At 40.1% G+C, this 22,524-nt stretch overlaps 1 protein-coding gene across 11 annotated transcripts in view; it reads right to left on the reverse strand.

Annotated features, from left to right (window-relative positions):
- Positions 1 to 22,524, reverse strand: part of itpr1b (inositol 1,4,5-trisphosphate receptor, type 1b) — an 87,119-nt gene that overhangs the window by 24,191 nt on the left and 40,404 nt on the right. For 4 of the 11 annotated variants that reach the window (XM_037101270.1, XM_037101272.1, XM_037101266.1 and 1 more), the window contains 8 exons: positions 17,072 to 17,107; positions 16,024 to 16,071; positions 15,107 to 15,236; positions 12,046 to 12,233; positions 4,074 to 4,257; positions 3,497 to 3,759; positions 2,221 to 2,421; positions 242 to 352 (listed from right to left, as the gene is read on the reverse strand). In XM_037101270.1, coding sequence (XP_036957165.1) covers positions 242 to 352; positions 2,221 to 2,421; positions 3,497 to 3,759; positions 4,074 to 4,257; positions 12,046 to 12,233; positions 15,107 to 15,236; positions 16,024 to 16,071; positions 17,072 to 17,107 — 1,161 coding nt within the window. The remainder of the gene's footprint in view (positions 1 to 241; positions 353 to 2,220; positions 2,422 to 3,496; positions 3,760 to 4,073; positions 4,258 to 12,045; positions 12,234 to 15,106; positions 15,237 to 16,023; positions 16,072 to 17,071; positions 17,108 to 22,524) is intronic. The other 7 variants (XM_037101274.1, XM_037101277.1, XM_037101271.1 and 4 more) reach the window with 4 other exon arrangements.

A 22,524-nucleotide genomic window follows, 5' to 3' on the forward strand; every position in this document is an offset into this window, starting at 1 on the left:
CTTTACATGTCATGTTGGAGGGCTGATGTTTTAAAACTCTCACTAATTTTAAAAATCTGAATCTCTTGTGCTCTTAACATTGTCCCAATCTCATGTCATGTGTTCATGAATGACACATTTCCAGAGGAGTAAGAAAAATATAACATCAAACAGCCAAACAAATATGCCTGTTATGTAACACTTAAAGTGTTGAAGCGTTGTTTCCTCGTTGAAACCACTGAACCAATGTATAATCACTCACTTTGAGTTCCAGCACCAGATCCATCCTCTTCTTGCCCAGAGGGTTGATGTCATTGAGAATGAGAGCGATGATGATGTCAATTCCATTGCATTCATGAGTGGCAATGCAGTTCTGAGGAACAAATAACATAAGTGAATGAGAGTATGGACAGGAACGGTAGTTACTAGATTTAATCGGAAGCAGCATTACGAATGAAGGGAGAGTCCAGGGTGACAGGAACTTTTACGTAACCTTTCAAAAAGTCAATACAACTGTGTTTTCTGATGCTGCTGGAGATTTGTTGCAGTACAGGAGGCCCAATATGATCAGAACTTAAACTTATCATTATAAGGTAGTAAGGTAAAAATTACACTATTTGTGTATAGATTGGTTCCCTATTTGTCTGCCAGTGCATGACCATGGGGATAGCTTTTGGTAGTTATCCCAAGGTAATAGTGGAATAACAAAGGCAACCGTGTAAACTGATGGAGGGGCAAAAAAGGCAAATAGAGAAACTTATAGAGAGTAAAACAAAAGTGACTGGAAGGGCGTTTATTTGATGGAGGGGCTCTGGTGTTGTGTGTTTTATTCATAGCACTGAGATTTGGGGGTTCTGGGTCAAATTGTGATCCTTACAGTTGTTTTTTTGCTTTGGACTGTAGCGGTATCAATGATGCAAAATCCTACAGTGATAAAATGAACCAGGAACTGCAATGAAGCCAGGAAATAAAGGACCAAGCATTTTATTTTTGCATTAGCATTACCGCTGTCTTTGCTACAGCAGCACCAACAATAATAACACGCGGGAATTGAAGGGGGTGGGGTTGAAACTCAAGAAGTTGCCACTTGAATCTAGAGGTAAAAATCTTCAGCCACTTCCATGATTTATACTGACAAAATTTCCTCTTCATTTTAACAAAATTGCTTTTGATATCTACAGTCATGACAGAGATATTAGTGCTGGCTTGCTGTGTTCTTTGTTGAATCTGTCATCAAAGTCCCAAGTGATGCATGACAAATTTACCAAAAATTGTGCCATGAAGACTTGTTTTTTTAATTCAGGTCATGTTGGCGGGCCTTAAAAAAACAAAATCAAACTGCTGTCTGGATAAGTAAAATACATCTGAAAGCTAAGTGTGTTTTTCGGTGCGGAGCGTTTCCTTTTTCCTCTGTGGTACCCCAAAGCAATCAAAAAGTTTACCACTGAGGTCGGTTACATTTCATAACTCTTGGTAAAGTTTCAGGAGTATTGGCTTTGTTCTTACAAATGATATTTTATTTCTGCCAATGTGTGCCACACCTCAAAGCAAAACAATGACTTGTGGCAGCCAAAAGGTTTAAAGTAAGTCTCCTGACACCATTTAATGACAACACTTAATACCGCACAAACAAAAATAATTCCTGAACTTGTCCCTCCCTTTCCCGTCTCAGTAGATCTGAACACAGAGCTTTGTTTAGTCTGGCAGTCGTCCTTTTAGCACTGTTTGAGGGAACTGAAAACAGTTCAAACAGTGACTGCATTTAGCCAGTTTCTTGTTTAGTCATGCCTGTTTCACACAGAGTGGCTTGAACAGAGAGTGCCACCATCATGTGAGCAGACTAAGCAATGCTAATCCATACCAAAAGAACAAATATAGGCACACTGCCCAGTCTAGGCTGGTGTTTCATTGTTGAACAAAGATGAGTGACTGCTTGGCTTCAGTGTGGCAGCCAAGTGCCAATCATGAAGAGATACATGCACAGGACTAATTGCAGTGCCGCCCACACAAAACCACCAGTACAATTACTAAAATGAAAAGGTCAGTGTGATGTAAGACGAGGATAATTTGATAAAGTGCTCGAAGGAAACCACATTTTAACATCTAAGTGAAAAGGGCTGTATACAGTTAGGAAATTACTACACAGACAAACTGCAGACTAAACACACTGTTGAAAACTGTTGAAGTGCACACTTATGAGTGCTTGCACACTCACACCTGTTCTGTGGGTTCATATCTCACCTGGTTCTCATGACAGGGACCTTGGCAGTACTCAGTCAGGCTCTCCACAGTCTGGTTGATGAGTCCTACGTTCTTTTCATTGATGTAAAGTCCCAGCAGCCCCAGTCCTCCTGTGGTGCTGCCACAGATGCAGTCCAGGAACTGAAGTGTCTCACACACCAGATTATAGTTGTTCTTGTTATTCTGGTTACGCAGAAAGTTCTGGAGATGGATGGAGATAAAATACACACTAGGCTTATCCTTCTTTCTCAGGAGTTATGTGGTTATATGGATCCGGGCAGTGTGATATATATTTTTCATCAAACACAATGTCTCGCTCCTCAAACAGCAACGACCTGCGACCAGTTTGGGAGGGAACTAGCAAAATGCCTATGCTCTCTGTTAATAAAATTATAAAAATAAAAATATGAATGGTTTAAATGACTTATGAAGTTGTTAACAAATGTGTTTCAGGTTTCTAGATTCAGAATTGTTTTGAATGAAGATTTTTGTGTTTATTCAGTGCAATTTGATGAAAAAAAAAGTGTTGATTGCTTTTTAATTTAGACACAATTTTGATTTTTTTCTCAATTATGTTTTCTCAATTATGTTGGTTTGTTGACCTATAACTTCTTAGCTTAGGTTGCACAGATTTCATAGATATGAATACTATTAAGATAAATGTCATCTCCTTCTCAGGGAACCTAAAGACATTTTGTGAGTGAGTGAAAAATAAATATATCAATTTGAGAGCTGTGAGCCTCCATCAACTTTATTCTTCTCATGTAAGCCTATACACCCGCCAGATAATGACTCCATGTCTTTGGAAGGAACAGAACCATTTCAATGAACTGATCATTGAATCTGTGCTGCATGGCTCACAGTAAATCAATATCTCACACCCACACAGGGTCAGGATGGAGGAGACAGAGTGATTCAGCACAGAGCCAACTATTATTTAATGAAGGCCTGCCCTGGTCTGGGGTGTAAACGGAATCAGTGCAAGACGGAAGTCTTGTGTCTGGGCTGCTGGAGCGAGCCATTACTAAACAACAACACTCTCCTCATAGTGAAACCAGACCAAGACATACAAGATATGGAAACAGCTGCATCAGGAAGTTCTGCAAATGGTGCCTATTTTCTACATGGTTTCATTTCTTTATAACCCAGTGTGGTGATAGAAAGTCAGAACACAGGTCAGGAAATGTTTGCATGCCGTGGGCTAAGGCAGCAGCGGCGCAGCTATTTACACAAATTCAAAAAACTACAGCAAGAAAACACTGGTTTAATGACTGACCTGCAGATCTCTGTTGTGGTTCTCACAGAGCAGCTGCATGAGGCGCAAGATGGGCTGCATGATAGTGATTATGACGCTCATTTCGCCTTCCTCCTGACCCTTATCAGAGGTTGGGACGGGGGTGCCGTCTGCGGCTGCCTGGTGCTCTTCGGCTTCGGCCTCGCGGCGGTAGGTTGTGAAGGCCTTCTTGGTGACAGCAGAGGCCTCCACTAGCTGCTCCTTCACCTCCTCTGTCGCCACTGCTACCACCGGCACATCTTTGACTAACCACAGGTACAGAAGCGTAAGTCAAAGACAGACCATTGGACATAAACACACAGCTCAGGTGCTGATGTACGGATTGTTTCATCATTTACATACTTTTTTCATGAAAATATTATTAGTTTTTTTTTTTTACATGTATTAAGTTAAAAAACATTTAAAAAAGCACAATGACTTTAAGACAAACCAACAGGGCATTTGGAGATATTTAAACAGACTGTGTACAGAAGATAGATATCTTTGCCTCTCTGATGGTTCCATGCGTGATTTCTTTAAGAATATGATCTAACAGGTTCCTAAACTCCTGAGCCCTGACCTTTCTTGCGGGCTGGTGTGTCTTTGTCTGGTGGCTCCTCATCCTTCTTCTTGCTGCCCAGGTCACTAGTATTCACAGTCACAGTGGCTTTAATCTCCTGCTGAGCCAGCTTCATTCGCTCATAAAACACCTTGAAGAATTTTTCTGACTTGTTATCACCCGTCAAACGATTGTAGAATGACCGCTGGAGACAAAACAAGAAAGAAGAAGACATTGCATGTAATTAGACTTCATTTTCTGACATTTTTCAGTGTGTCTTATGCTTGGGGCCAAAAATGACCTTAGATATGGTGTACAGTGTTTCGTTTGTACCAACCAGTTTGCTGGGGGGTAATGTTACTGCAGGGTATCAACTATTTTAATAATTGTAATTTTCATACAATGATATTTCAAGGCTCCATCTTCACAGTTCGAAGAATCTGAAAGTTCAAACTGTTGGTTGTACAAAACAAGCACTGTGAAGGTGTCTCTTAGGACTCTTTTGGTAGTTGTGATGGCGTTTCTTACTATTTCTGGGAAGTTTTACAAACCAACCAAACAATCAATCAATTAGCTCATGGAGACAATAAACAGGTGATTAATCCTTAATGATGATCATCTTTAATCCTCACAACAAAAAGCTCCAGGGTTTGACACCCAGATGGGTCAGGGCCTTTCTCTGTGGAATTTTCATGTTCTACCAGTGTCTGCTTGGGTTGTCTCTGGGTACTCTTGCTACTCTTGCCCACAGTCCTAAGATATGCATGTTAGGTAAATTATTCATTCTACATTACCCGTAGGTGTGATATGGGTGTGATTGTTGTTTGTCTCTATCAGCCCTGTGAATAAATGGCAATCTATCCAGGGTGCAACCCGCTGCTCACCTAATATCAGCTGGGATCAGCTCCAGATAATGGATGGACATATCATACATTTTAGTGGACCGTGTAGCCGTAATACAATATTGTTTGTTACCAGCTTGCAAAACTACTGTTTCAAGACTGACTTCTCAACAAAACCAAGCACCGCCCACATTGCAGCACGTCATCCATTTATTTTACTTGCCACTGTAATTTTTTTTACCCGCATTTTGCAAAGAGGCTGTGTTATTTCTGGACCATGCTTACACTTCTGGGTTTTGCTCCAGACGGACGAGTTTACACACCACTTTCTGCTCTCTAACTTTTTGTTTAGGAACTACTGATATGCCAACATACTGATTCAAGGCTGTTCAACATGTTACCAGTACCATGCTTCCTTTAGAAATTTACCCTGATCAGACATGAACATCTACAAGGTCGATGGACTTTATTCTTACAACTTAGTTTCTGCCCTCCATTTTTTATCAAGGTCTTGGTGTCGCTCATATAGTTTCTACACTGTGCTGAAAGGCAGTTGTTCGGTTAGAAGCAGTTACATAAGCCTCCTCTCACAGTGCCAGGAAAACACGCTGCAAGGCCGCACCATGCTCACCTGATTTTACACCATCTGCTCTTTGCTCCCTGGGCATAACGTGCTCTGGCACCCTGAAGACTATGCTGGGCATTAACACTTACAAATAGGCTAGCTATTGTGAAAACAAAGACAAGACTTGGGATTGACATGCAGAAACAAAGACACACACAGCTACACACCCTGCTGCAGACACAGCACTGTAAATGCAACAACTTTACAAGCGTGCCTGTGCACACACATAAACAAAGGCGTGCCAGCACAACACATTTGCGCATTGGTAAACACACACAGCTGTAGAAACACGTTCATGGAATTGGCCTCACTTGCGTTGCAATAAAAACTAAATTGTGTGATTGCATTTGACCACAAACTTATGAGCTTCACAACCACGCAACAGTAAAAGTCTGATCCAGCATGAGTAAGCAGTTCACGAAGTCAAGGTGAGGAAGGAAATGTTCTGCCTATAGCTAAACTACACAAAGGGCTGTCTTGTGTAAAGCCCTGTGTGCACCGAGCTGTTGTTTTTCCGCAACAGGCTCATATGTTCTGTCCCATTTTCCTCCCCACAATCCCTCCTTACATAAGACCTGTAATCAGCTGAGTGGTTACAGTGAGGGCACACGGCGCCTCAGCACTAACACTGTTACATCAGCCCACTGAGGGCGAGCTTTGGAGAGACGCAGAGAGGAAAACCCTGCCCTACATTTCAGTGCCAGAACAGCACGAAGTGAGCGGGTGGTGTGAGAGAGGAGGAAGGGTCCGATAGTGTGTGTGTGTGGTGGTGGTGGGGCATCCTCTCGATGCAAGTAGGAGTTATCACATCCATAGATTCTGGGACAGTTTTGAAAAGCCTGTTACACAACATTCTCTAAAGGTTTAGCTTAACATTAAGTTTCTGAAGGAAACGAGAGACATGCAAACAGAGAGCTATCATGCAAGTGCTGTGCACAGCACTGACGAGACGTGTCTGCATCAAAGCTCTTTGAAAATAAGAAACCTACTTAGTGAGAATGTCTGCAGATCTCTGCAGAGTCACCTGACTGAAGTCCTGAGGGATGCAGAACACTTAATGCATTTAGCAAATCTGACTTGTTTTCCTCCTCTCCTTTATGCAACAGTTTCTTCTTGCTTGTTTTTCAAGCTGTTAACATCATGTTGTTGACAATATAGGGCCATTCATTGATAATGATCTGATTAAGAGTCAGCAGAAGACTTATGCAAGCGGGCCAACTTCTCTAGACAACAGCTCCAGGACAGCAACCTTACAAGATTACCATATTAAATAGATCTCATGACTATGGCCATAAAAGATTGTTTTTCTTTGCCGTTGCAAAGGGAATCGTTTCGTCCACGCTTGTCTGTCAAACATGCCAAAGGCAAAATGAAAATATATGCATAAACTGTTGCTCTTTGCCAGAGCTGTATTGACAACATTTTTTTCCCTCCCCAATACCAATTCAGATACCTTTCAACCAAAACCAATTCTTGATCTAAAAATTGTTAAATACTAAAAGTTTTTAGTAGAAATTCTGTTTCATTTGGTTATTTATTCACAGAATCTTATAACATTTAGGCAGTTGTCACATGGCTGTTTGTGCAAATATTTAATATTTTAAAAGTCTGAATTTAAAACTTTGACTATATGAAACATTTTTTGGGAGAGAAACATGATTTAATTTTCTCACAGTACAGGACTGAAAGTTTAGAATCTGCTCTGAATTGCATGTATCGAATATATTCCAGTAAATGACTGATATGTCTGATATCAAGCTCTATGATGGATATGATAATACACCTGAGAAATTGGCATACCCATGAATCATGAGAACAGGGATTATAGGTAATATACCCGGTTTAGTTATATGATTTACTTCCTCATGTTTTGATTGAAGGTAAGAATTAAGTAAATTAATAAAACTAGCAGCTAATTGATGCATCAGTCCTTTTGGGTTTTAAATATGATTGTACTTCTTTGCAGTGGAAACACCTTTTTAACACCGAGAACAATGTGAACAAAATTTTGCTTCCACTTCTATGTGTTGAGTCATTCTTTAAAGAAAATGGTCAGTCAGCCAATCAGACTCAGTTTCTCCCCTGAAGCAGTTTAGCCCTTCACGTGTCCCACTACAGAGCCATTAAGCCCCCTGGGAGCTGTGCTGATCCTGTGGTTGTAAGTCATGTTCAGTACAACAGGTTCAGGTAGACTCATGATTCACTTTCCTATCCTACAGATTCAACATGGCGGCACAGCGGGGCCTCCTCTCTGATTATTCTGCGCTCCCACTTTTCTCTCCCTTCCCTGTCAGCTGCCACCGCGGCTCCTGGCATCAACACAGGCTGGTTATGTAAGGCCTGTTTACACCACCAGCTCTTCCTGTCTTTTTATCTTCCTCCCGCCTTTCCAGCCTGACACCTTTGTGAGTGACAAAGCCATCTCTGTGCTTTTTTGAGGGCTTCGGTGGCGTACTCCGCCACGCCCTGCTGGTAACCACAGAGATATGTTTTTGGGAGCTACAACAAGACTACCAGACAGGAGGTTGAGGTGAAAAAAAACACACACACACATTAGCGTGAGATCTCAGGATTCTGCACTGGAAATGAGCCAGACAAAATGTAATCAGTGACAACAACAAAATACACTGATCAGACTTAAAAGGCAAGACTGAAATAATTAAACATCTAAACTGGACTTTAAAAGGAGAATTCCCTGCCCACTCTGTGGTTAAAAGAGAGCTGGTATGTTGATGACACTGATGCCTGGAAACTCACTTTACAGGAGCTTTTTAAAGCTTTCCAAGAGGTAGCTGTAAAATGAACTTGAAGCAAGGGGAGTTGGGGAGGGGGGAGTGAAACATTTTCAGTTGGAAGGGCTGAGGGCAGCAGCGTGTCACAACAAGCCTGTTGAGTAAGAGTGGCAGCACCTGTTTGCTCGTGTGACAGATCTGAGGTCACGAAGGCAGCGTCGGGTAGATAGATGGAGGGCTGGGAGAAGCAGAGCTTCTCCACTTCTTTTTCTTACATAACTCTCTCTCTCTCTCTCTCTCTCTCTCTCTCTCTCTCTCACTCTCTCTCACTCTCTCTCACTCTCTCTCACACTCACTCACTCACTCACTCTGCAAGGGCTGTTTTTGGAATGAGCTTTCGAGCCTCTAAGTATATCCAGTGTGTGCATGTGTTAATGAGGTGCACAGATGAGTATGCAGGAGTAGTAGTTTGATGCAGTGATACAGTACGTGGGCTACATGTCTGCTTAAGTTTCACTAGCAGTGTCAGGGTACTGGACAACAACCTGAAGGGTATCTTGATGCTATTCATGGAAAGTTATGTAGGTATTTTGACATGTTTGTGCATTAAAATTTCCCATTAAGTCTGTGCATTAAATTCTGTTAAAACCATGTGACAAAACCACTTCCTTTACTTAGGTTTTTGGTGTTTCTTTTGGTATTTCAACTATGTGACTGCTCAACAAGTATTTAATGCAAACTGCAGGTATGAGGTCTTGGTTCAAACTGGTCAAAGTTGTGTACTCTCAAACAGTCCCAGCATCTGAGTTATGACGTGTTAAGCGAGGCATCAAATAATCCTTTTCAGTGCAGGGGATGATGCCAAGATAAGGGATTACAAAAAAAAGTACTATGACTGCATCAACAGTGTTTCTAGTAATGTGTAATGTGTGTATTGATTGATCAGTGACATCAGAGTCTGCAGGGCTAGACAGGCTATCATTTTGTTGATTATTTCCTTTGATTAGAATTTCCGTCTATAAAAGTGGAAAATGTTGATCAGCACTTAGGATGACATCCTTAAATGATGTTTTGTTGACAACTCAGAGACATGCAGTTTATTGTCATAGAGGAGTAAAGAAACCAGACAATATTCAGAACCGGAATCACAGAATTCTGACTTTCCTTTCTTACAAAAAAGTATTCAAACTGATTAATCGATTATCAAAACTGTTGGAGATTATTTGAATAGTTGACAACTAATCTTGTTGACGCTGGGGTGAGATTTCCAGACTTCTGCCATATCAAGTCCAGCTGGCACTAACCTCTGGGCCCTGAAAAAAAACAAAAAAACGACTAACATCTCTTCATCTCTCTCTCCTCTTATACTTGCTTATTCTTTTTTCCCAGAAATTTGGTTGGCTAGGCTACGACCCTGAATTACCTCAAAAACAAACAAACAGACTGCTTGGAGAAATCTCTGGGCATGTTTTTGTCCTGCTTTTCATTTAGACAACAAGAACCCTTCTGTCTTAGAAAGGGGGCAGGCAAGCCATCGTTATATAAGACAGGGTAATGTGGTGCATCTGCTGATATGTTGTAAATTCACTCTGAACCATACATGATCCTTCAACAAAGCTCACTTGTCTCAGCACCATGCCGAAGGAGAAAAACACCTAACTTCAATCTGAAACAAGAAGCTTGTTTGTGATAGTGTCTTCTCCTTGTTTAAGCCAGTAAACTGTTACGCTTAAAAAGTTCACTTTGAGGTTCCTTTCTATAAGCAAACCCAAAGTATAAAACACACTGTGCTTTAGGGGGATACCGAGGTAGAAATTCAGACATTTACTGTTGATTCTCTGTTATTTATGCAAATAACTCAGTGCTATTCCCCCAGATACAACAGGCTTTAACTCACATCATAAGTTTTCTCTAATAATTGAATGTGTGAAACACTAGCAATCAAAACTGTGACTCAAACCAAACAAATAACTGCAAATATATACAATGGCCTTATGTCGACAAGTCAAAAATATTGCACAACAGTTCAAAATGTATGCCACCGGTTACTTTGAGGACACTAAGCTTCTATTTCATGCCTTGACCTTAAAACAGCCAAGTCAATAAGTCAGATTAACTGATCTGTCCTAAGGGAGGCTGCAGGGAGCGCTACTTCAGGTAGCACCAAAGAGACACTGAGATCTGTTAGCTCTCTGCAGAACTTGTTTCTTTTATTGCCCTCTTTCTCCTGTCAAGTCATGACCCAGTAAAGAGTCAGGCTGGAATGTTAGGAGGCCCAGTGCTCTGGGCGTCATTTGCCTGGGCAGCAGCTTATGCAACAGGAGTCATGTGAGTGCCTTTGTCAATGAGGACAAGCGTTATCAGGTAATGACTAGGGATGGGGATTTACAGAGGGATTGAAATTCTTGCACTCTGAACTGATTCTCTAATCAAATCTGTAGTTGTATGTTATTAATTAAAGGGGATCTATATCTAATTTACATGTATCACTTTTTATTGGCCATATGTGAGTGGACTATATGTGACTTTCCCTGTCTAGTCAGTGCTAACAAACAAACAAAGGAGAACAACTCACACTGTAGCACTTTCTGAATGAGAAACACTGTTATCACACCCAAAACACCTGCAGAGACATATCTGTTCCTATAGGCTATAGTTCTGTCTTTTTATGCGTATTTTGTCCTAGTTTTTTGGTTGTATTTTTTGCTTTTCTTTACATCTTTCTATGTTAAACTTTTTAAAAACCCTCTCATCGCCAGGTGTTGTAAATTAGAATAAATGTTCATCTTAATCTGGACAATTAAAGAAAATGATTGGATCCATCATGACCTGCACCTATGCAGCAGTTTAGATAACAGTGGCATGCCCTGCTGCTAACGTCGCAGGAGAGCTGCTGTTCTCCAGTGCTGGTGACAAAATGTTAATAACAACATTTTTAACACAGTCAAGAACTGAATTCAAATGCATCACTTGACTCCCAAAGATTACTACCAGTAGTGACAACATTATGCAAATATGAGTCTGTTATGCAACAGACCGGTTTATGCAAGAGAACGCACAAGAGCACAAATACACAAACCTCAAAACCAGAATACACTCACTGATAGACGGCTTACGAGCGGTGCATACTCACACATTTGGTCACAAACACACGGATACACATAGTTCAGGCATGCACACATGCAATCATATACGCGTGCACACACACACACACATGCACCCTGCAAAGCTGAAATAATGCAGGTGCAAACACAACAGCTTTCTCTCCTCTCAACCTGCTTGCTGTGAGGTTCGCAAAGAGTCAGTGTTGCCTTAGCAACCCCTGGCTGGCTATGGGGAGGCGATGACGTGTTTGGCTGCACAGTGTTGACCTCTCCCAGCAGACTACTGTTCCTTCTCCTCTCCGACTTCCCCTTCTCCACTCTTTCACTTTTCTTTTTTTCATAACTCAAAATGTCAATAAGTTCAAACATGTCAGGATGCTTCCTGACTGACTATTAAGTCCAGATTTCAAAATGTGCCAAGGTTGCTACACTGGCAACTGATCATGTTTTGTTATTGACAGAACGGAGCTCCAGGGCAGTAACTCAAAGTCTTCACACCGTAGCTTGAACCCCTGAGATAACATCTCGTTGTTGAGATTCTGCTCATGCCTCTCTGAAGGGAATGCTTTTAGTTGTCCTACTTAATTGCAGGGGAGCAATGTGAGTGTTGGACCTCATTAACACTTCACACTCATCCTTGTCTGCACTGTTGTGCACCGTGAACTCTTGAACCCAGTAAACCTGACTTACCTGGATGACCGTGTTTCCACCCTCCAGCAGTGCGATGGCCAACAATATGCTCTCCTGGAAGATCCGGTCGCTGGTAGCGTTCATGATTAGATCAATGACCAGATCAGAAGCCCCTTCTTTGTCCAGGTGGCACTGGACCTCTGCCAAACTCAGCTCCCCTCGACCTCCGACCCCCGAGCTGACAACTACTGAAGAGGAATTGAAAATGTTCAACATTTACAATGTTGCTGATTTATTTAGACTTCAGACAGGTTACATAATAGAACACAGAATATTACCTATGCTTATAATTATAATTGATTATTAAATTATATCAAATGCAATTTAGGAGTTTGGGGTAACACATAATTGCCAGCATATGCAAACAGTGTAACTCTTAATAAACAATTTGTTCAATGATCCTAAAGGTTTATAAACATTACTTTATAATTGCCATCGAAATAATGTTCATAGATGAACTATACATTATTTACAACCATTTACAGCATTATATTTATGAGTATTAAAAACTAAATTATCAACTAAATTTTCACTAACTAGAACTTTACCATTTATTAATGATTCCATCAGGCTTTAAAATATTTGCCTTTTTTCAGAACAGAAGTCTGCTGTAAAGCTTGTTACAAGTCCACATACAGACATTACAACTCTTAATCAACATTTTCCTTTCATTGGTGTGAAAAAGCTAGCTGCTCCTAGCAACCGCTCCCGCAGCTTCTGTGTCGAGTGAAAATGAGATCAAAGCCTGATACGTTCATGCAGAATAATAGAACAACTGATCAAATGAGCAGTGTAAGGAACAAAACAGTATTCTGAAGCACTATATTTGCAGAATAGAAATTACTACCCTACGTTTGAGTTTCATGTGGCACGTTCACACAAGAAAAGCAAAGTCTGTGTTTTACTTGAATATACTGACATATCCTCATTTATAAGATGTCGGGTGCAGCGTCTGTTTTATCTCATCTACATTATAACTCTATTTCTGACAATATGATAAAGTGTTGTTTTTTGTTTCATGGATTAGAAGCATTAATACACGGCTCATTTAGAAAAAGTAAAAGATGCTTTGTGGATGTACTTGAATATGACAAGCTTTTGTTGCTCCTAACTTTCTCTGTCATCACTCATTTTAAACCTCATTCCAGCCTATCTCACAGCACAGCTGTTGACTGCTGTCCAACATGTTATGAGCTGGGATCAAATTCATTAATTATGTAAAAAGAGACACACCCCCAAATCATCAACATGCTCAATTGCACAGGACTAATATTATAACATGAGCTCTGTATTTGGCAAAATATGGTACATAACATGTGGTGGAATCTTTACAAACAACAGACATGGCAGATTCACATGGGATTAAGATCACAGATGTGCTGTGCAGTTTTTACAAGAGGCCCCAAAGGGGAATACTAGTCCTGTGCAAATAGGGCATGAATGTAGAATTTGAACATTTTTAACTTTGCTGCTACCAGTGGCATCTGTTAAAAACAACTGCAGAGCACTCAATTTATAGACTCCACCAATTTTCACCAGGATTATTTTTCAACTTTCCTGCCATGCCATTCTAACAAAGGAGTTTTTGCTGCATCCATAGACTGACTGATCCACAGGTGTCTTTTCTATCCATTCAGCCATAGCACGATACTAACATCAGATGTGTCTAAAGACGATGGAGGTACTCTAACTCCTACTGCTGCTGCTGGTGACCGCAGCCAGCCAGAGAAGCAGTGGTGAGATAACAGCACCCATCAGAGCCATCTCTGGCTGGGTGAGCCACTGAATCAACAACACATCCCATTCTAGATGGAGCTTGGCTCTCTGGTCGCCTGGCAACAACACGGCCCGCAGCATGCTCAGCAGCGTAGCCGAGGTCCAAGGGCTTAAAGAAGTACAAGGCCATGCCTGTGAATAAGATCTAATTTTTTTCTCTCCGCTCTGAAGCATTAAAGATGAACAATGAGTCATAGCTGCGATGAGAGTCACGGAGCGACTCGCTGGAATGAATAAATGTCACTTAGGAACAATCTACCACATTTGTGAATGTCAGCCTAGATTGAGCAAAGATTTAGAGATGGATGGATGGAGATTAACAATAGTTTTATGCACATATGTAGACTTAAGATTTTACTGTCCTCAAGGGGAATTCCTTTCCGCAGCACTGTCAGCAGCCAAGTCTGGCTAGTTAAACAGGGCATACTATTCAAAGGTGTGAACCCTATGCACATCTGCATTAAATTTATATAACTGATCAGGTGGGCGATGTATGTCAATGTACTGCTTACTGCTAAGTGAAATGGCAATTGTCGGTGACGTTCGACACTAAATGACTATTCTTTGTTATCTGTGGCAGATTTCCCACATGAAAGGAAGTTTCACATAATCTGTAAACACTTTCCTGTGAAACATGCATTTTGATCAAATTATCCTGAAATTATCTTGAAATGTTTCTTGTGCCCACTTCCTTGAAGTAGATTCTATATAAGTGAGGGTTGAAACATTTCTAGAAATTCTGGATTCAGGAAAAATTCTACACGTTTTTATAAAACATTTTCTGCGAAGATTGTTTAGTGACTGGTGTAACCATAAGTCAAACTGTTGGTTTGACTAAAACTGAAAAGTTTCATATCTTACTTCAGTACTGTATATGTAATCTGTCTGCCATATTGCAGCATATATATATCTATATCTATCTATATATCTATATCTATATCTATATATCTATATCTATATATCTATATATATATATCTCTCTCTCTATATATATATATATCTATATCTATATATCTATCTATCTATATATATATATATCTATCTATATATATATATATAGATAGATATATAGATAGATATATAGATAGATATATATATATATATATATATACATATATATATATATATATATATATATATATAGATAGATAGATAGATAGATAGATAGATAGATAGATAGATAGATAGATAGAGAGAGAGAGAGAGAGAGAGAGAGAGCGAGAGAGAGAGATCCTTATAATAACCATATAGAGTAAACACACAGATACTTTATTGTTATACAAACCTGTAGGGGACTTTCCCTGCCCTCCAGGACTGAGTGGGCCATTGCTGAAGGTTGTCAGACTATCTCTCCTCGGGCCAGTTTTGATGTTTCCATAGTATCGATTGACCAAGATCTGTCGCAGAGCTTCACCCTATCAATGAAAAATGGATGATAGGAGTTGAAGTCTAATGAGTTACCATTACACAGAAAAAGGAGTTAGAACTCAAACTCTGTGTGATTTGCATAACTTTTATTATAACAAAAGAACAATTAGGCAGGAATATACTTCATCACGCTACAATAGTTTTTCAGTACCACATCAAAAAGCCCACAATATAAAGCAGTAAAAGGTCACGCTTAACAATAAATTTGCTCCACTTGGGAGTATTTTCCTTTGTTTTTTCACCTTTTTAGGTTTTTTTAGAGAAGCTCAAATTAAAGTAAAACGCCTTAAAATTACAGCGGTGTATGGAAATTTTGCATGAATAAAAGTCAAATAAATACACCAAAAGGAAAAGGTTAACACGCCTTAGCCTTTAAGGCAGATCCTGCCAAGGCTCCACTAGGGAAGAACTCGGGAGAAGGAATCAACATGCAGCATCTTCTTATTTGACCTTTGCCATTTGTCCTCAGTCAGTAATGTTCATAGGTGACACTGTACCCTCCTCCCAGCTCAACATTTGCCAACACTAAGAATTTCAACATATTGGTTTTGTATAAATAAGTGCAGCACAGTCACCTTCAGGATCCCTCTGGGCCAAACATGTCACCAGCCATCTAAGAAAAGATGAACACCCACAGCTAATGTCCTCATATGTTAAATATTGTATAACTGACAGGGGAGTTAGTGCCATGCTGTGGAAGCAGTGCGACTGTGACGGCGTCATTCAGTCAGATGCGCCCCGACCAGACCACAGCAAACCAAACTCAATACCTACCCTCCTTTGATCCTCCAGTTGCTTCTGCGGCTGGTTGGGATCAAGCTCCTTAAAGGTGAGGTGAGTTAGCAGAAAGCAGTGAAATAAAGGTCCGAAAGGAAATTTTGGAAAAGAAATTAGAAAACAAAAAAAAAGGGTGTTACTACAGTGCAAATTAGTCACTTTACTTGCATGCAGGAAACTGGTTGCAAATTAGATTAGACATGCAGTTAAGAGGGAAGTGGTTGTGTTGGGGAAGATGTGAGGTCGAGTCATGCACGGCTTCATGCGAGGAAGGACTGATATTCACTCTAACACATCGTAGACCTACATTATGTTAATCTGAAAAAGTTATTCCATAGCTTATCTAAGTAAGTAAGTATGTTTTTTCTTTGACATACAGAAACTACGAAGATCCACTTCCTACTCTTGAGAGTCTAGTGGACGAAATCTCAAACAGTCTGTCATGTAGTGATTCCCTCATTACTTCATAGTCACAGAGGCAAAAGATTCAAAATGATTTACATAAGAGAATGAAAAGATGCTGAAGGAGGAGAAACACAAGCCATGAGAATGAGGGGAAAAAAGAAGGGGGAAAAAAGGCTCTTTCCAGGTTACATAATGGAGCTGTGAGCTACTGACACACACTGTAAGCAACAATCTGGCATGGAAAAACACCTCACCCATGACTTCACTCCCCTCCACCCCCACCCCACTGAAAGAAGGTCAGGAAATTGGACTTTGCTCAAAAAGCGAGAAGTGGAAGGAAAGGCAAAAGGGAGGGAAGAATGGATGAGTGGACAAGTGGGAGGCAGTGCACAAACAAGGGCTGATACGTAGCATAATTCAAGTTCCACAGAGTCAGTAATGTCCACAAGTGGGCCCTCAAAAGAGGAAGTACAATGTGACGGGTTGTGACTGTCATCTAGTCAGATTCTTATCAAGAGATGATGATCAGAGATGATTAAGAGTGAGCACAAGTGTGGCGGGATGGAGTTGGTATAAAGTAAATATGATCAGCAGTGACCCATATTAGCAGGCAGTGGGGTAATATGGGTCTTAAACACACCTCTGCAGGGACTTCAGGCTCAGGTGGAGGTGCCAGCTGATTGGAAATAAGAGGATGATGTTAGTAAAAGTTTGAAGATGTTAAATTAGTCATGTTTCTTGTGCTTTAAAGAGTAGCACCCTCTACCTAGCAAACTTCCTGTCCCTAAAGGATTCTTTACACTGATGCATCTATCCTTTACAAGCTTTCTAGGGCGTTCAAATTTCCACATTACATGGACAACTTAATATCATAAATGTACGTGACTCAAAGGGCAGGCTGAAAAAAACATGTTGCTCTCTGAGATCTAGTTAATAATGGATTATTCACAGTAGGTATGACATGATTTAATTTCGATGCATCTTGTGTTTTCATGGAGAAAGACTATGGGACAGCATGGATGATAAGCAGCATTAACCTACTGCAGTGAGAAAGCAGAAACTGTGTGCACAAAAATAAAATAATAATAAAAAAATAAAAATGCTGTCATCAGACTACAGACCTTTGGCTTCATTTCTACACTGTGGTGCATTAATGATTCTGTAGTTCACTGCTGCAAAGTGCAGCTGCCTGTCTGTACATTACAAGAGGAGTTAATAAAAGCAAAACATGCTCATGTGAAATGCCAAAAGGTACATCAATCTAAATGTGCATATTAGCTGTTATAAAGCCATGTGGTAACTGAGATTGAGCAGGTGGTACAACGGAGGCATAAAGTCAAAAATTTGTCTCAACAAATCTCAAAGTCAGACAAACAGTAAAGTAAAATGATCTCAAAAATAAGTCATTCCCGGAGCACAAAATGTGCTCACACTTACGACGAAAAATTAACAGCTCATTTAAACAGTAAATATTGGACTGAATGTCAAGAGCTGCAGTGAGTTATAAAAACTCTATTTCCGTGCATTTTGAGGGGACCAATAAAGCAGTTTCTTTTTTAGAAATTGTACAAAAGAGGTTAAAAAAATACCCAAACTACTACTGAATATTTTAAAGTGTCTCAAAACTAATTTTCCACTGTGTCGATACTGATACTAGCTAGGATCTTTTGCTTTTGTTTCCGACAACGAGTTGACACGAACACCGCTACAGTGTCCACATAGCCACATAGGCCCGCATTCTCCCACTCTTCTGACTATGGTCCAAAGTTGAATATGTTAAATGCTTTTGTGCAACCACTATCTTTGATTATTATATATATATATATATATATATATATATATATATATATATATATATATATATATATATATATATATATATATATATATATATATATATATATATATATATATATATATATATATATATATACCCAAATTTTTCCCCATGGTGTCGAACATAGTATTGAATATTGATAATTTTTCAAGGTATTATATCAAAGTTAGAAACTGCAGTATCAACAGAAGTTGTTAAAGACAAGTTAGTTATATGGTCTAATTAAGAGATACATAAAAAAAAACAACAGATTAAATACTAATAAAAAATTGTACTACAAAAAATGGGCAAAAAATATTTAGTTCTTGAGTAGTTTCTCATCATGATAATAATGTCCCTCGATTCCCAAACACAGCTACAAAACGCTCAAACACCCATTGCTCAAGAAAGTAAACGATGCATCTAACTGACGAAGCTCATAAAAATAACTACATAGATGCACATACGCACAGTGCACACCTACGACCTCACCACAAATGACATAAACTAAAAAAACATATAAGCTACCATGGCCATATGTCTCCCTCTATTACGTAGTTATGGTGGTTCACGCTGATTAAGAGTGCAACCGGACAGGAATTTCCCTTTATCAAGCCCCCTCTTATGCAAACACATTAATTTCCACAGAAAAACGGTGATTCATTTTGCATGCAGCTGAAGCTATATTTATATCTCAGTTTGAATTTTGACTTTTTCTTGGCTTATAAAAAGATGCATCAGCTGAATGGATAATAACTGACAGCATCGGTTCCACTTCTTATGCTTCCAAGAGTCTGTGATAAAATATTCACAGAGGCAGTGCCAGAGAAATGAACACAATGAGAAACAGGACAGAGGCAGTTAAGGTCATAAAATCTCAGCCAGAAAAACAGATATTCCTCTGGGATGTTACACGGCTCTCAAATGGCTGCCAACAATCATACCAACTATTTTGTCTACAGTAACCCAAATAAGAGCCTTAACCTACATCCCAAAACAGCTAGACACAATGAGCAATGCTTTAGCTCACCTTACTCGGAGGTCATAAAGGACACTGGCTGTTCATAATTACACAAAACAAGTCTTCAGGGAAAAAGCCAAGAGGACACTCTGCTGACAATATACAACTACTGCTACAGAGGCAGACCTAAAATAATTAACAGGTGTCACGATGGCATAGTCACCATCAAAGTAAATACATAACTTTCCCATGACCCTCCATGTCTACCCTGTGATGACTCGAACAAGGTGCATCACTGCTACTGCCTTCTGTAAGACATCTCCTCTGTACTTTTATTGCCAATTACCAGTGAAGGTCACACATCAGCAGAGAGTTAAAATTTCAGGAAAACAGAGGAGAAAAAAGAAAAAAAAAAAGTAAAGCAAATTGCTGGCTCTTATGTAACTGCTGCCTGAGAGTTGGCTGGAGCCCAAGAATCGTGCAGCATTAAGTTAAGGAAACTGGGACAGTGCTGCATGTCGCTGAGGAACGTCTGCAGCGCCCCCTGTTGACCAAGAAAAGAACAATGGCCCTGAGTCTCCTGACTTTACCCTCAGTAGCAGGCAGGAGGATAAACCAGGACAAGCTGAGTTTATCTGAGGCAGTTTGGCAGAGTTAGTGATGGGAGTGGCAGACAGTGGCGAGTGGGGGGAAAAAAAGAATGGTGAGGAAAGTGAAAGTGGAAAGGACAAAAACAACATTTATGAAAAGATTGTTAGGGATGTGGTCAGAAGAGTGCACAAAGTAAAAAGAGGAAATGGTAGTTTCTCGCTAAACAAATTGGTCAGATCATGAGAAGATTTTGTTGGACTGGAACAGCACAAATACACAGAGATTGAGAACCAAATTCATACACACACACACACACACACACACACACACACACACACACACACACACACACACACAGACCACCACACTAGCATAGAAATAGACCCTTATATAACACTAATGTATGGGTTACGTGCTGAGCGCCATCCTCAGTGAACCATATTACATCACCAGGAGAAGAGGGAGACATGATCTCCATCTGACCCCCTCGACCTCCCACAGTCTCCCAGACAAAGAAGTCCACATGTACGTGAAAGAAACGCACGCACACACACACACACACACACACACACACACACACACACACACACACACACACACACACACACACACACACACACACACACACACAAAAACGCAAACACACATGCAGTGAATGATATGATCAGGTCTGACAACAAGGGTGGCAGGCCAGTCATGTCTTGTTTTCCCCTGGCTCGCATTTTTATCACGTTTCTATTTCGGGAAGAGTGAGATAACCTCTGCAAATGGGTGAACCGTCAGCTTTATCCTGCTCTCTCATCACTCTCTCTGGATGCACAAACACACACACACACACCCACACACACACACACACACACACACACACTAGATGCATGATCAGGGTCCATCAAACAATAGTGAAACTGACAGCTGCATTCATTCCCAGGGACCTTTGGGTGCGTTATGGCAGGTCAGAGAGCAGTGGCGGGCTAAACACTGAGGTTACATAACAGCTATCATGGCAGTTTATCTTGCTGCTGCTGAGAGGAAGTTGGGGTTTTGGCCTGCCTGCCTTCCGTCTGAATGACAGATGCACACACATGCTGCCAGCCAACAGTCAGGATACTGTACGCTGTCGTTAATTTGTGTGAGGATGAGTGGCACACAGCACATGCTGTGGGGGTGAGGGAGTATGTGTACATTCTTAAGATGCATAAGGGAGGAGTTGATGGAACAAAGCGCTGCTCTCTGAGAACAGCCCTGTTTTTGTGGAAGCCGGGGATTTCCATTGCTGCAGTACCAAGCGGCATGTTTAAGGAGGGAGGGAAGGAGGGAAAATAAGACAGAGAAATAACAGAGAAACTGAGAGCATGCTGCTTCCTGACAACTCTGGAAAGACCCTTTCCAACAATTTTCGCATTTCCCCAATTATCATCATTGTTCACTTCCCTTGCAGTCACCACACTCTTGATTAAGTGACTAGTCTACTATTGGCCGGCTCATGCTGTTGTGTCTGTCTGTCTGTCATAGACTTAGAGGTTTGACAGCTAGAGTGATTTCATGAGAAGCTACAGAGAGGGCTGAAAACAAAAACATGCATACTAAAGAAAGCTAGTAAAACAATCCCAACAAAGTCCACTTAAAAGCTTTTCTCTGGAGCTTTGAACCATCTAACATATCTCACGTAGTCCTCATAAGCATTTGCTCAGTTGTCTAGAAATTAATGTGCTGACATGTGAGCGCAGCTGCTGCTATGATTTTCTCCACAGCATCTTCAGGATTTCTAATCTGAAAGGCTTGAGTTATAACTGTTTGGTCAAACTACCATTTCAAAGGTCAACAAAGCCCTTTGAGGTTTAACATGTCCTAAAAGTGCTATGAATTAATTCAAAATAGATGGTGACTTATAAGTTATCTTCGCCTGCTGATGAGGACCTTTTGATAGGGTTGAATGCTCCAGAAAAAATAAAAATAACACTTTTAAGAGCAATTTTTTGTGAGAATAGAATTCTAAAATCAAAATAAGAAAAAAAAAATTAAAGCCAACAGTAGAGGTGAAAAGAAGTACTACTGTTGATGGGACCTGTTCAAACTTTCCTTTCTTAAATTTTTTTAACTTGAATGTATCTGATTTCCTTACGCTGAGTTGATCATTCAAGTACATTTTCGTTACTCATCACTCCTACAGAATAATTGTAAAATGAGTCACCGGTGATGTGAGATACGGTTCCTCTGTCGTCACACCCATAATCCTTGTGGTCAGGCGAGTGGCCACTCACCTATTTTTGCAAAGCACACTTATAACACATGCACACACACACACGTATATATATACATACATACATACATGCATACATACATACATACATACATAGCTGGGGATACTCTAACACCTGCTCTTGTATGATGGTAAAAGATTATGAAGAGTATACTTAAGGCTGTGTGACAAGTAGAATGAGTGACCGGTAAAAAAGAACATGTTATTGATGTAATGCAATGTAACAAACACAATGATACAAACATTTTTTTTTTTTTTTTTACAGAGAATGTAAAGTTGTTATTCGCTTAGTAAGTCTGTATTACCGACAGTGTGTGTGTGTGTGTGTGTGTGTGTGTGTGTGTGTGTGTGTGTGTGTGTATCTATCTATCTATCTATCTATCTATCTATCTATATCTTTCTCTATCTATATCTATATCTATATCTATATCTATCTATCTATATCTATATCTATATCTATATATA

The sequence above is a fragment of the Acanthopagrus latus genome, chromosome 6, assembly GCF_904848185.1.
Source record: "Acanthopagrus latus isolate v.2019 chromosome 6, fAcaLat1.1, whole genome shotgun sequence".
In the NCBI taxonomy this organism is placed as follows: Eukaryota; Metazoa; Chordata; class Actinopteri; order Spariformes; family Sparidae; genus Acanthopagrus; species Acanthopagrus latus.